Genomic DNA, 14919 nt, shown 5'->3' on the forward strand with positions numbered 1-14919 from the left:
CGTTCTTAAGAATTATTAACAACCACAAAGAACTTTTGTTTATAAGCTATTGATGTTTACTGTAGTCAAAATTAAAGCAAAATGTTTAAGCACAAGAATATCTAAACATATGTTCCTTTTAGCTGTCAGAGTAATAACCTCACAATTCTATTCCTGGGTATAAATCTGAAAAAACAGAAAACACTAATTCAAACAGATACACGCACCCCAGGGTTCACAGCAGCACTGTTTACAGTTGCCAAGGTCTGGAAGCAACCTAAGTGTCCATCAACAGAAGAAGGACAAAGGGGAAGGGGCATATATACACAATGGAGTACTGCTCAGCCAGAAAAGAGAAGGAAATTCTTCCATTTGCAGCAACATGGATGGACTTCAAGGGCATTATGTTAAGTGAAATAACTCAGACAAAGATAGATACTATATGATATCACTTATATGTAGGCTCTAAAACAGAAAACTAGTGAATAAAACAACAACAAAAAATGACTCACAGATACAGAGAACAGTTTACCAGTGGGGAGAGCAGAGGAAGGAGGGGCAAGATAGGGGTAGTGGGTTAAGAGGCGCAAACTATGGTGTGCAAAACATTTAAGCTACAAGGATATACTGTACAACACAAGGAATATAGCCAGCGTGTGACAGTAACTATGAATGGAATACAGCCTTTGAAAGCTATGAATCACTGTTGCACACCTGTAACTTATGTACTATTGTTCTAATGATAATGTGACTGATGTAATGCTGTACGTCAAGTATACCTCGATTAACAATAAGGAAAAGGGGCTGAATGGAGTGGCACATTTGCTCACAGGAGGTCACCACGTGCCTCTGTATGGAAGGCACTCCAGGCGTCAGCCACGCAGGTGAGGAGAGCAGACCAGCTCGACTTCAGAGGCCTCAGTGCTCTTCCTTTCCCACAAAAGGAATGGAGACCCTTGAGAGCTCACAGGCTTCCTCAAATCCTCTACATCACAAACGGCAGAATCAGTCCCCCTAAACCAGGAAATCTTAACCCAAAACCTGTTGGGTGCTCTTGTGACATTGTTGTCCTTCTGACCATCGGTAGCTTCCACAGATTGGGATCATGATATTATGAAAAAGCATACTGTACACTTCTGTGGAATGGTCTATATAAGCTTTCATCAGATCCTCAAAGGAATAACTTTTCAGAAGATAAAATTTTTATATATTAGGCTGTCAGTAATCTGGCTTAAGACTTAAGTATTTAAAAAGCTAAGATCATGGCATCTGGCCCCATTACTGCATAGCAAATAGAAGAGGAAAAGGTGAAAATAGTGAGAAATTTCCTCTTCTTGGGCTCCAGAATCACTGCGGACAGTGACTGCAGACATGAAATTAGAAGACAATTGCTTCTTGGCAGGAAAGCGATGACAAACCTAGACAGTGTGTTGAAAAGCAGAGACATTACTCTGCCAACAGTTGATGGCTTTGAACTGTGGTGCTGGAGTAGACTCCTGAAAGTTGCAGCAAGGAGATCAAACCAGTCAATCTTAAAGGAGATCAACCCTGAATATTCACTGGAAGGACTGATGCTAAAGCTCCAGTATTTTGGTCATCTGATGCAAACAGACGATTCATTGGAAAAGTCCCTAATGCTGGGAAAGACTGAGGGCAGAAGGAGAAGAGGGCGTCAGAGGATGAGATGGCTGGACGGCATCACCGCTGCAATGAGCATGAACTTGGGCAAACTCCGGGAGATAGTGAGGGACAGGGAGGCCTGGTGTGCTGCAGTCCATGGGGTCACAAAGAGTCGGACATGACTGGGTGACTGAACAGCAACAATAATCCAGTGTTAAATTTTCTCCACAATCTTCTTGCCATAAACATAAAATGGAGCAATTCAATATTATTGGCAGAAACTATCACCTAAAGTGACCAAGGAGGCCCAAGCTATGCACTCTGAGCCTTTCCCCTGGTGGCAGTGCTGGAGCAGCTCACCCTAGACTCCCCTCCCTCGGACAAGGGACAAGTCTGGTTACTAAAGGAGTCTGAGTCACTGTGTCTGTTTCTTTTGGTTTCAATGCATGAGGAACTTTGTTGCTCTGCTGTGATGATTTTCAGAGAGTGGCCCCCCAGGCCTCAGCAGCTCCTGGGAGTTTATTAGAAACGCATCCTCAAGCCCTGCCTCAGAACTGCTGGTACTCCCAGCTTCCAGCTGACTCTGAGCTGTTTGAGATGCTCACAGTAAGTTCTTTTTCTGCTTAAGTCAGGTAGAATTGGTTTCTGTTGCTTAAAACCAAGAATTTCAAAGGAAAACTGATTAATAGGGGAGTAAGGAAATTTGGAGAAAGGAAATTTGGGGAGATAAGTTACATATTCCTGAGTAAAAATTCCACTAATATTCAGGATGAAAACCTAGCAGCTTACGCCCTATGGTGGAAAATGACTAATTACCTGTGGTCACCTAAAACAAACTGTTCATCGGGACCAGGTTTGAGGAAGCTGCGCTGGCACCGCCACAGAACAGTGTGAAAGGGAAAGGAATTCAGGATTGTAGGCGGAGCGGCAGCTTCTTATAGCACTGAAAGTTTTCAAACAGCACACGGAGTCTAAAGTGTTCCCGCTTTATAGACATAAGAATTGGGACTTGCTATGCAGATGCTAAAATAATTTACATCTTACAATCAAAGGGTTGAAATAGCCACAAAATGCCTGTGTGGAAGTTGGGTCAATAATCTGGAAAGAATGAGACCATGTATCAGAACTGAGGTACTTAGCCCCAGACCCACAGACACCCACTTGAGCCCACCCCGCCATGCCATTCCCTCCACCAAGGAAGCTGGTTCTCTTCTGCTCCCCCTCCCCACCACCATCTCAGATCTGAAGTAGCCAGTAACGAAGTCAATGTCTAGAGGAGGCCGCTTCCAACCAAAGGAACAAGCACTGTACTGACTGACACCTACAAACGTGAGGGGAGCACAAGCAGCCACGGGTTCCCAGGGTCAGGTTCTAAACTAGAGAGAAGAGAGTGCTGGGCTGGGCTGAATTTATGGAGAGTGTGGTGGTTTAAACATCAGTCCTAGTTGTTTACTCAGCCGGTCATCCTAAATTCAGTGGTGGCCAAGTGAAGTTCGAGTTTGGCACAGGGAATCCAGCGAGGTACTCTTCAAGCCCAGACAGGTGCCTCTATCTGGGAGGAATCCACAGAGCTCAGGTAAAAGATAACTGAAAAATTATGAAATTTTGTGGGAAAGTGAAAGTCGTTCAGTCCTGTCCGACTCTTTGTGACCCCATGGACTATTAAGTCCATGGAATTCTCCAGGCCAGAAAACTGGAGTGGGTAGCCCTTCTCCAGGGTATCCTCCCGACCCAGGGACCCGAACCCAGGCCTACCGCACTGCAGGCGGATTCTTTACCAGCTGAGACACTAGGGAGCGCAGATGCTCACTGGACCACCAGGGAAGTCCGAAAAGTTTTCTTTTAAAGCTATTAAGTCCGGTCAAATGTATGGATCATTTTGCTACAAAAACAAAAACCTGAAAATTTCCTAGAACGAACCCGTTACTATTTAAAGTTAGAATATTTCCAGAAACTAAAAGGACAGGCAATATTTAGAATTTGGCGTGAAAGTGAGGATAAAATAAAAAATAAAGGAATAGACTAGAGATGCCTGCAACTGAGGTAACGGATGCCATCTGTTCTCACACGGAAACCCTGCGGCCAGCCGCTTTCAGGAGCTGTCAACGGAAAAGAACTCGGGCAAAGGCAGAGAGAAGCCCAGGACTCAGCAGCCGGGCGCGCGACCCCGCGGGAAGCACAAAGGCTCAGGGCCCGTGCGCGGACGGCACAGACCGGCCGCAGCCCCGCCAGCTCCCGGAGCTTCGGGGCGCGGCCGGGGCGGCAGGCGCGTCATTTCCGGGCGCGGGAGGGCCGCCGGGGGCCGCCGCGCTCCGCAAGGGGCGCCTGAGACCAGCGATCCGATTGGTCTGCGCGGGGGGCGCGGCGCCAAAGTCGCGTGAGCGCGCGCCCGCCCGTCCTGGGGGCGCGCGCACGCTCGCGCGTCCGTAGCCCGCGCCTGCGCCTCGCCGCCATTCGGGAGGCCGCCGAGCCGCAGGTCTTGGCGGAGCCGCCGGGACCGCGAGCTTCCCCCTCCTTTCTCGCCCGGACGCCGGCCGCGGCCCGCTGGTGAGGAGCGCGGCGGGCGGGGAGGGCCGTCCCCGGACCGCTGCCCCGAGGAGGCTTGGGCCTGCCGCCGACGAGGGCCCCGGGCGCGGCCGCGGGCCGGGTGGGGCCGCGGGGCTTGGGGCGGGAGCCGTGCGTCATCCCGCCCGAGGTCGGAAACGTTTTGTTTCCAAACCGCGCTGCGGCGACGGAACCCGGGCCCACGAGCTCCTGGTTCTGGAGGCGGTTTTCTCTGCCCCTAGGCTGTGTGGGCTTTGTCATTACTGCCGCTTGGAAGTCAGGGGGCAACCCGCGGAGTGGGGTGGTGTGTATCTGATAACTAAGCAACAAAAAGCCGTTTAAAAGTGGGCAAAGGACTTCAGTGGGTATTTCTCCTGAGGAGGTGTGTGGATGGCCCCAGAGCCCATCGAAGGATGACTCTTAGCTATCAGCGTTGTGAAAATTGAAGCCAGCATGCGATACCGCTTCACACTCGCTAGTATTGGTTAAAAAAAAAAATCCGAAGTGTTGATGAGGACCTGGAGAAATTGGAACAGTCCTGCTTTGCTCTCTGGGAAGTGAAATGATTGCGGCTATCAGCTATGGAAAATGGTTTAGAAATTACCGTTTGAAGTTACCAGTATGATCCAGCGGTTCCGCTCCTAGGTATAAATTCCAAAGTATTGAAAACAGAAACCCAGGTACTTGTACACCAGTGTCCATAGCAGCCTTATTCAGAGTAGCCAAAAAGAGGGCTTCTCTGGTGGCTGAGTGAGGAAAAAATCTGGCCGCAATGCGGGAGACCTGGGTTCGATCCCTGGGTTGGGAAGATCCCCTGGTGGAGTGCATGGCAACCCACTCCAGTATTCCTGCCTGGGGAATCCCTATGGACAGAGGGGCCTGGTGGGCTGCAGCCCATGGGGCGGCAAGGAGTCGGACACGGCCGAGTACAGTCTTTGTTCAACCGGAGTAGCTAAAGGAGCTGACAGTCTACATGACTGTCAACAGATGAGTGGGAAAAAAGTGGTGGTATGTACAGTGGACTGCTGCATATCCTTGAAAAAATGAAATTACGATGCATGCTTCAGTATATACATGCTAAGTAAAAAAAGCCGGGCACAAAACCCCCAACATTTTATGATTCCTCTCAAAGAGGGAATTGTTGAATGGGTATAGAATTTCTGTTTTTGATGATGAAGATTTTGGAAATGGATAATGGAAATGGCCGTACAACATTGTGTATGTACTTAACGCCACTAGATCATGCATTTAAAAAGGGTAAGTTTGAATTGTATATTAATTTTTAAAGTGGTAAGAAGAATGGTAAAGTTCATGCTATATTTTATCACAGTTTTAAAAAAATATATACAGGAAAGCTAAACTACAGAGACCGGTTGTGAGCAATACGGAGTTGTTAGAGCAGTGGAAGTAGTTTGTGTGTGTCTGCGAGAGATACGTGACAGGGTGTGTTTGTGAAAACCCGTTTGAACTGTACAACACTCGGAGTGATGCCTGTTGCAGACTATGGGCTTTAGTTAACAATAACGTATTTGTTTATCGGTTGTAACAAATTTACCCGTGTTAATAATAGAAATGATGTGCGGAGGAAGAAAGGAGGTATATGAGAACACAGAACTTTTTGTTCAATTTTTTTTATAAACCTAAAACTTCTCTGAAGTTTAATATTTTTTAAAAAATAAGCAAAGGTGAAGAGCAGTGCTACTGTGTACATACGTTGTTACTTAGCCACTAAGTCATGTCAGACTCTGGGACCCCATGGACTGTAGCCCGCCAGGTTCCTCTGTCCATGGAATTTCCCAGGCAAGAATACTGAAGTGGGTTGCTGTTTCCTTCTCCAGGGGTTCTTCTGAATGTTTGATAAATTTCATGTAATTGCTTTTGGCATGTAATTTGCCATGCTTTTTTCATGTAATTGCCATTTACTGGCCTTTCAAGATCTTAATAAATTCTACTGTGTTAATTTGGTTGAGGATAGATAGCAGAACATTATTGTGGTCCTTCATCAGATGCTGACTAGTTGCCTGACCTTGAGCAAGTTATTAATGTGTAGGTTTCGATTTCTTTAACTGTAAAGTTTGCTTATTCCTGTAGCATAAAAATCTATGCTTCAGGATTCGACAAATTCTTGGCAACCTTTTTCACCTCCTGCGGGTTGTGCAAGCATTTTCCCTGCAAAAAGTTGTTGAGATGCTTGAAGCAGTGGTAGTTGGTTGGCGAGAAGTCAGGTGAATATGATGGATGAGGCAAAACTCCCTAGCTCAGTTCATTCAACTTCTGAAGCATTGGTTGTGTGACATGTGGTTGGATGTTGTTTTGGAGAAGAATCGGACCCTTTCTGTTGACTGGTGCCAGCTGCAGGTGTTGCAGTTCAGGGTGCATCTCATGAATTTGCTGAGCATACATCTCATGTAATGATTTCGCTGGGATTCAGGAAGCTGTAGTGGATCAGACGGGCAGCAAACCACCGAATGATGACCATGAGCTTTTTTTGGTGCAAGTTTGGCTTTGGGAAGTGCTTTGGAGCGTCTTCTCAGTTCAAGCACTGAGTTGGTCATCGTTGGTTGTTGTATAAAATATACTTTTTGTTTCACATCATAATCTGATGGAGAAATGAATCATTGTTGCATAGAATAAGAGAAGACAACACTTCAAAACGACGAATTTTTTTAGATTTGTGGTCAGCTGATGAGCTGGTCACTTATCAAGCCTTTTCACCTTTCCCCCTTGCTTCAGATTCTGAACAGCTGTAGAGTGGTTGATGTTGAGTTTTTTGGCAACCTCTAGTGTAGTTGTGAGAGGATCAGTTTCGATGGTCGTCTCAATTGATCATTGTCAGCTTTGCTGGCTGGCCACTGCACTCCTCATCTTCAAGGCTCTTGTCTCCTTTGCAAAACTTCTTGAACCACCACTGCAGTCTAGTTTCGTTAGCAGATTCTGGAGCAAATGTATTGTTGATGCTGCAGATTGTCTCTGGTGCACTTTATGACCCATTTTGAACGCGAATTAAAAAACCACTTGAATTTGCATTTTGTCTAACATCATTTCCGTAGTATAAAATAAGCAGCAAGTAATGTCATTAGCAAAAAAAGCCATAAAGTGAGAAATGCATGTTAAAATGATGTATATCATGACTACATTTATTTAAGAATGTATTCCAATATCAAACAGCAAAGTTTAACAATGCAAAACCACACTTTTTCATCAGTGTTATACTTTAATGGCTGCATTCAAAATCCACAGTGATTTTAATGCCCAAGAAAATAAAATCTGTCACAGCTTCCACTGTTTCTCCTTCGGTTTACCATGAAGTGATGGGACTGGCTGTCATGATCTTAGTTTTTTGAATGTTGTCAAGCCAGTTTTTTCACTCTTCTCTTTCACCCACATCAAGAAACTCTTTAGTTCCTCTTTGTTTTCTGCCATTAGAGTGGTATCATCTGTATATCTGAGGTTGTTGATATTTCTCTGGCAGTCTTGATTCTAGCTTGTGATTCATCCAGTCCAGCATTTTGCGTGATGTACTCTGTGTATATAATTCCGTAGTGGATCACTAAATTGAAACTCAACGAGGGTGGTGTCGTGGATATTAGCTACTGTCATCTTTGGTGTCATTTTATTAATGTCTAGGCTTTGGATTGGACCCCTGTTGCTGTTGGAAGGGGCAGAATAGTGAGAAAAATTATCAGAATTCTATTATAGAGGGCACAGATTTTCACAGTGAAGTAATTTTGATTACCCTTCCTTTTGCTTTTTTCAGGTTCAACTTCTCATCTTTGTCCTTCATGTACTATACATTGTTTTCTGTGGTCTAGTCCAAAAGCCATGTACACTTGCCTGCCCTTTGAAGACCGCTTTAAAGAATTCTTCTAAGACAACTGGTAAGTCTACTAATGAAAAAGCATGTTGGTCTATATTTCTTCCCTGTTCTAAAAGTACTTGTCCTTAATTGATACAGTGATATTCTAGCAGCATTGCTTTGCATATATATATTTTTGTGTGCTTTTGACATTTCTCATTTTCTAACATTTAAGAGAATATTTTATGATGAGTGCATTTTTTTAAAGTGCTTGGAGTTCTTAAGGGAAAACATTAAAAGCATCCATACCCATATTGATAGTGGTATATGAACATGTATTAATTATGTCAGTTACAAAATCTGTTTTAGCAGTTGTTGGATCCATGCTAAGAAGGGCATACCAGATATAACTGGTGGAGAATAGAATAGAGTCCAGAATAGAATCATAAAACTTAGTAATTGCTAAATGGAATGCTGCATGTCAAGAAAAGAACATTATATGTCATTGATTACATGTGTAATCAATGTTGAGATGAGAACTATACATTTGGGGTCAAAAACAGGCTGGATACCAGAGAATTAAAGATACAAATATGTAAGAAGAGAATGAAGTTATCATAGGAAAAATAATGAGTTATTAAAAAAATATTTGAGTGAGAAGGCATAATTTAAAACACAGTCATAAGATAAACAGTTTTAAGTTTTTAATTTTTGTGTAAACCAGTTGCATTGGGTTGGCCAAAAAGTTCTTCTGGATTTTCCCATGATATGTTACAGAAAATCTGAATGAACTTTTTGGCCAACTCACTATAAATAGTTTAGGAAAAAAGTAAAAAGTCAAATAAAGTCAAGAGACATGGTAAATTGAGAAGATAGTTTCCATAAAATGGCTGATTTTATACACAAAGACTGTTTACAAATAATTAAGAAAAATGCATAAAGTCCATCCTAGAAAAAAGATACACATGTGGCTGATAAAAAGGGAAGATACTTAGTTGTTCTCATTAGAGAATGTTAAAACAATAGTGAGATGCCAGTTTTCACCTAAGGAGTAGCAAGGATTTGAAGTTTAATGATCCTCTGATGATGAGGGAGTTGGGAATTATTGAATTACTCCTCACATAGACACAGTTGGTATATAAGGTATGTAATAGTACTGCAGGTTTTTGAGTTTGGTAAAACATCAGTTTCAGTTGCAAAGTGCCTTCAAAACATTTCTAGGAATTGCCTCTACAAAAATATCCTCATGTTCAAAGATCTGTATAAGGAATTTCAGTGCTTAGCCTGTGTGTAAAGATACCCTAGGAAATGCCTTCTGATTAGCAGAACTCCTGAAATCTGTATGTGCCCTTACTGTACAAACAGAAACTTGGTCCAGTTGCTTTCAGAATCACCAAAACATGTTCCTCTCACTTCCTTGGAGTCTGGCCCTGTTGTTTCTCCTGAGCCACAGACTTCTCTTCCTTAAATGGAAGCTTATTGCAGAAAAATATGTTTAATACTTCATTTGTGTAGAATGTATTTGTGCCCTTTTGTAAACATAGAACTTCTCTTTAGTGATACATAAGTACAGTGACTACCCCTGGGAAGTGACACTCTGTGAATGTCTTGTCAGCGTGAATGAGTATGTGAGTTTCTCTTAACTTTTACTGCCTAAGAAGATTAGCTCACAAGTTTAAAAGTCCTGTTTTCTGGCAAACAAGTTGCCTCACGCCTTGTAAGGTCTCTGCTGAGAGCCTTCTCTGCGCTGCCCTCCACATTCATATCTTCTCAGCTGACGCAAGCCCCACACTGTAAGACTCGCCTGAAACCCAGACGCCCAGGAGAGCATAGGGCACAGGATAATTAACTCATTAAATGAACGGGTCAGAATACATTAGGGTGTTTAAAGCATTGCAAGATATGTAGACTTTTTTTTAAAGTTGTCTTTTCGTAGTTAGATTTAGTTTAACAAGCACTTTGTAAAGGGGGTCTAAAGTTTCTTGCTCTGCCTGAGTAGCCTAGCTTTTAACCTTGACGTTTGCTTAGCCTTTGTGTGCTAACAGTTTATTGATTCGGGGAATTAGAGTTAAAGTGTAAGGCACATGCAGTAGATAATTCTGGAATCAAGCTTGGGTTCCTGATAGTCTTATAACCTGGGTAATTGACTTTGAACATTAGGTTCGTCATCTGTAGAGGAAAATAATATTGGAGTCATATTGTTAGGATTAAATGAGATGATATATGTAAAAATAGCAGAGTTCCTGGAACTTGGTTAAAAATTAGTTATATTTTTACCTTCTCTTCACAGTCTTTATAGAGATATTATATAATAAATGCATGTGCCATTCTAGACTTAAAGTTTTTCAAGTATACAATGGACTAGAAATAGCATTTCATTCAAAATTATGATCCCTGAAAATCATTCATTTATTTCTCCTTTGTTGCAGCACTGTTTTTAAAGAATAAAATCGTGTATGTTAGAAAAATGGAAGTATTCCAGGAACTTCGTAAGACGTCGGCACGTTTGGAGTGTGACCACTGCAATTTCAGAGGCACAGATTATGAAAATGTACAAATCCACATGGGTACCGTCCATCCAGAATTTTGTGATGAAATGGATGCCGGTGGGTTAGGTAAAATGATATTTTACCAGAAAAGTGCAAAGCTGTTCCACTGCCATAAATGCTTTTTTACCAGCAAGATGTACTCTAATGTATACTATCACATCACATCCAAACATTCGGCCACAGAGAAATGGAATGAGAAACCAAAAAATCAGTTCAACAAAGAAGCAGAACCTGTGAAAAGCCCCCCTCTTCCTGAACACCAGAAAGCGGCCTCCAGTTCAGCAGAGCTCCTGAAACCTCTCCCTGCCCTTTCTATAGAAACACAGAAACTTGGCCCAGTTACGTCTCCAGAATCACCAGAACCTGCTCCTCTTCCTTCCTTGGACTCTCAGAAGCCTGCCCCCGTTGTTTCTCCTAAGCCACAGACACCTTCCCTTCCTTCTCCTGAGCCTTCAAAACCGGCCCCTGTTTCTTCTGAACTTCCAAAACCAGCCCCTCTTGTTTCTGAATCTCAGAAACTAGTCCCTGTTCCTTCTCCAGAACCACAGAAACTTGCTCCTGTGTCTCCTGAACCAGTAAAGGCCACTCTGACTAATCCCAAAGCCCAGAAACACTCCCATTTCCCAGAAACATTGGTGCCGCCTTCAGCCCCATCCCCCGAGTCACCAGTGCTAGCTGCCTCCCCAGAACCTTGGGGACCATCCCCAACTGCATCTCCAGAGTCTCGGAAGCCAGCCCGGACTCTCTCCCCTGAGCCAAGGATGCTGTCCCCATCAGCGTCTCCTGAACCTTGGAAGCCGTTCTCTGCTGTCTCCCCAGAGCCTCGGAGGCCAGCCCCAGCTGTGTCACCAGGCTCTTGGAAGCCAGGGCCACCTGGATCCCCCAGGTCTTGGAAATCCAGTCCATCAGCAGCATCAGGGCCTTGGAAGCCAGCTAAACCTGCTCCATCTGTGTCTCCTGGACCTTGGAAACCAATTCCTTCTGTATCACCTGGACCTTGGAAACCAGCTCCATCTGTGTCCCCCGCCTCCTGGAAGTCTTCATCAGTCTCCTCTGGTTCCTGGAAATCTCCTCCTGCATCTCCTGAGTCCTGGAAGTCTGGCCCACCAGAGCTGCGAAAGACCGCTCCCACCTTGTCACCTGAACACTGGAAGACAGTTCCTCCAGTGTCTCCTGAGCTTCGCAAACCAGGCCCAACACTGTCCCCAGAGATCCGGAGTCCAGCAGGATCTCCAGAACTCAGAAAGCCCTCAGGGTCTCCAGAACTTTGGAAGTTTTCTCCTGATCAGCGGAAAACATCTCCTGCTTCAGTTGATTTTCCTGAGTCCCAGAAAAGTTCCCGTGGTGGTTCCCCTGATCTCTGGAAGTCTTCCTTCTTCATCGAACCTCAGAAACCTGTCTTCCCTGAGATCCGGAAACCAAGTCCTTCTGGGCCATCTGAGTCCCCAAAAGCAGTCTCTGATATCTGGAAACCTGTTCTCTCTATCGATACTGAGCCTAGAAAGCCTTCCCTGTTTTCTGAGTCTGCCAAAGCCGCCCCTCCTGCTTCTCCTGAACCACGAAAACGTGCTCTTTTTTCAGAGCCCCGGAAGCATGCCCCTTTCCCTGAACTTCCAAAATCTGCCATCTTCTCGGAGTCTCAGAAGGCAGTTGAGCTTGGTGATGAACTCCAGGCAGATGCCATAGATGATCAAAAGTGTGATGTTTTAGTTCAGGAAGAACTAATGGCTACACCTAAGAAACTCTTAGAAGACACTTTATTTCCTTCCTCAAAGAAGCTCAAGAAAGACAACCAAGAGAACTCTGATGCTGAGCTTAGTAGCAGTGAGTATATAAAAACAGATTTGGATGCGATAGATAGTAAGGGTCAAGAATCAAGCAGTGATCAAGAGCAGGTTGATGTGGAATCTATTGATTTTAGTAAAGAGAACAAAATGGACATTACTAGTCCAGAGCAATCCAAAAATGTATTGCAGTTTACCGAAGAAAAAGAGGCTTTTATCTCTGAAGAAGAGATTGCAAAATACATGAAGCGTGGAAAAGGAAAGTATTATTGCAAAATCTGTTGCTGTCGCGCGATGAAAAAAGGAGCTGTTTTGCATCATTTGGTTAACAAGCATAATGTCCATAGTCCTTACAAATGTACAATTTGTGGAAAGGCTTTTCTTCTGGAATCTCTCCTTAAAAATCATGTAGCTGCTCATGGGCAAAGTTTGCTTAAATGTCCACGTTGTAATTTTGAATCAAATTTTCCAAGAGGCTTTAAGAAACATTTAACTCATTGTCAAAGCCGGCATAATGAGGAAGCAAATAAAAAGCTGATGGAAGCTCTGGAACCTGCACTGGAGGAGCAGCAAATCTGATTTTTAAACATGCTGTGGATATGTGCTCTACAGAGTTTATTGAACCCATTTGTTGAAAGTATCAGAAAGCCTAGTCGGGTCAGTAGGTATTGATGTTTATGGTGTACTGTGTTTGTCTCAGTAGTGTGACAAAAGATAAGTGTTTGTTATTTTTTTTCCTTGGTCTCTTGTTTATGTGGCTGTTGTATAAGTCAATAAATGCATATTGTATATTTCACATGGGTAAAATTTCTCTAATTTCTTTAGTATATTTGAGTAATGCGAAGACGTAGGTGTTCTATATAACAAGACTAAGTCATACCCAGTTTGAAACATCTAGTTACATCTTTTTGTGCAACTAATTTCGGACAATGGAAAGTATTCGTTAGAATGTTTAAGAATTAGGCATGAAAATTCTGAGTAGTTTTCTCTTTAAGTGTGTTTTCAGATCATAAAAATTATTTTAAAGTTTATATTTGGTCACAAAATATTAGTTTGGTAATCTTGAACCACTTTTAGGTGTTTATTAGCTTTTATGTCATGGAAATTTGGAGTCTCAGGGTTGCTGATTTTCTGCTAAAAGGGGAAATTGAGTCAGTTTAAAATACAGTTTGCAGTCTTCTGTAGGAAGCTGAGAAACAAGCGCGTGATTTTAGGCCTTGCCCTTAGTTGATTCCTGGGGCGTCTTCCATTCTGTCCCCCAGCCCCAGGGTCTGGCCCTTCCCTCCGCCTTGAGCTCGTACCAGCAGGTGATCCGTACTTGCCAAATGTGTTAAGAGTTGCACCTCCTCCTGGGCCTTACGCACCATCTTTTGGGGCTTCAGACCAGGGTCATGAGCAGAACCGAAAGTCTTCCAGATTCACCACAAAAAGTTTTATAAATAAACATTGTTTAAGAATACGTCAGTTCTGTGTTTTTCACAGTTGTTACTGTAAGTACTTGGTGACTGTTTATGGATTGTTTTATTCTAAAATATTTTGTCAAATGTGTATCAACCAAATTAAAAACAAAGGCTTTCATGTTAGCAACATTTTCCTGTGTGTTTTCTTTTGTGTAATTTTCATGTTATGATACCAAATTCCATTATTTCCAGTTTCCACTTGTTTTCACACTGATTTTCGTACCTGGAGCAGCGTTTTCTAAGCTCCGTTTTCTCAGAGCGGTCCGGTAGGTGCAGGGGCTGTACAGCCGTCCCTCTGTGTCCACAGGGCATTAGTTCCAGGACACCCTGCAGTTACCAGGATCTAGGGATGCTCAAGGCTCTTAAAAGCATTTAGTGTTGGTATGTAACTTGCACACATCCTCCCATACTTTAAATCATCTCTAGATAACTTGCAGTGCCTGACACAATGTAAGTGCATTGTAAATAGTTACCAGCAAGTGGCAAATTCAAGTTTTGCTTTATGGGACTTTCTGGAAATTTTTTCTAATATTTTTGATCCATGATTGGTTGAATCCATGAAAGTGGAAACCAAGGATGCATGAGGCCTAGCTTCATGAGGCTTTGCATGAAAATTCTCATCAATCCACATTAGCCTATTAAAGGTCACTTAATCCTGGTGGTGGTCAATCCTGACTGTTTCATTTAAACAATAGGAAGCATTTAGTGTCATAAAGATTCTGATTTGTAGCCAGGAATGAGATACTGGCTTTTATCAAGCTGTTCCCAGGCACTTGAAGGGAGTGCTTGTTTGATGGAATTCGAGTGCATACACCGATTGGGAATGCGATGCTTAGGTAATGCTGGAAGGTCTCATAAACTCCAGACCTGTCACTTCAGAGAGCATTGGTCTGGCAGGGAAGGCACTGCTTGATGGGATTGTTGGTTTACACTGGGCAGCTTAACAACAAGCCTGGGAGTTGTGGCGTTGACTCCTAGACGTGATGCCGACAGGTAGGAGGGGCGAGGTGTCTTAGATACAGCTGTCTTATATGCTGACTTGATTAAAATTACGAGTAGAAAAACAAGGGGCCTCCAGTGCCCAGAAACTGTTTTGAAGCCTGCAATCAAAACAACCACGTCTGAGCATGTAACAGCATGCAACAGGTTCTTCGGAGTCAAAATTTTTTTGGTGCAGGCTTCTCAGA

The 14919-nt window shown here is 43.4% G+C and overlaps 1 protein-coding gene across 1 annotated transcript; it reads left to right on the forward strand.

Annotated features, from left to right (window-relative positions):
• The first annotated feature begins 3953 nt into the window (after positions 1 to 3953).
• On the forward strand, positions 3954 to 13068 carry CHAMP1 (chromosome alignment maintaining phosphoprotein 1). Its single transcript, XM_065902175.1, has 3 exons — positions 3954 to 4146; positions 7901 to 8021; positions 10369 to 13068. The coding sequence occupies exon 3, from the start codon at positions 10407 to 10409 to the stop codon at positions 12849 to 12851; it is 2445 nt and encodes an 814-aa protein (XP_065758247.1). The 5' UTR covers positions 3954 to 4146; positions 7901 to 8021; positions 10369 to 10406; the 3' UTR covers positions 12852 to 13068.
• Positions 13069 to 14919: the final 1851 nt, after the last annotated feature.

The sequence above is a fragment of the Muntiacus reevesi genome, chromosome 11 (assembly GCF_963930625.1).
Source record: "Muntiacus reevesi chromosome 11, mMunRee1.1, whole genome shotgun sequence".
NCBI classification, from domain to species: Eukaryota; Metazoa; Chordata; class Mammalia; order Artiodactyla; family Cervidae; genus Muntiacus; species Muntiacus reevesi.

Coding starts and splice junctions, on each gene's coding strand:
- CHAMP1 (XM_065902175.1), top strand. CDS start 10,407: ATGGAAGTATTCCAGGAACTTCGTAAGACGTCGGCACGTTTGGAGTGT.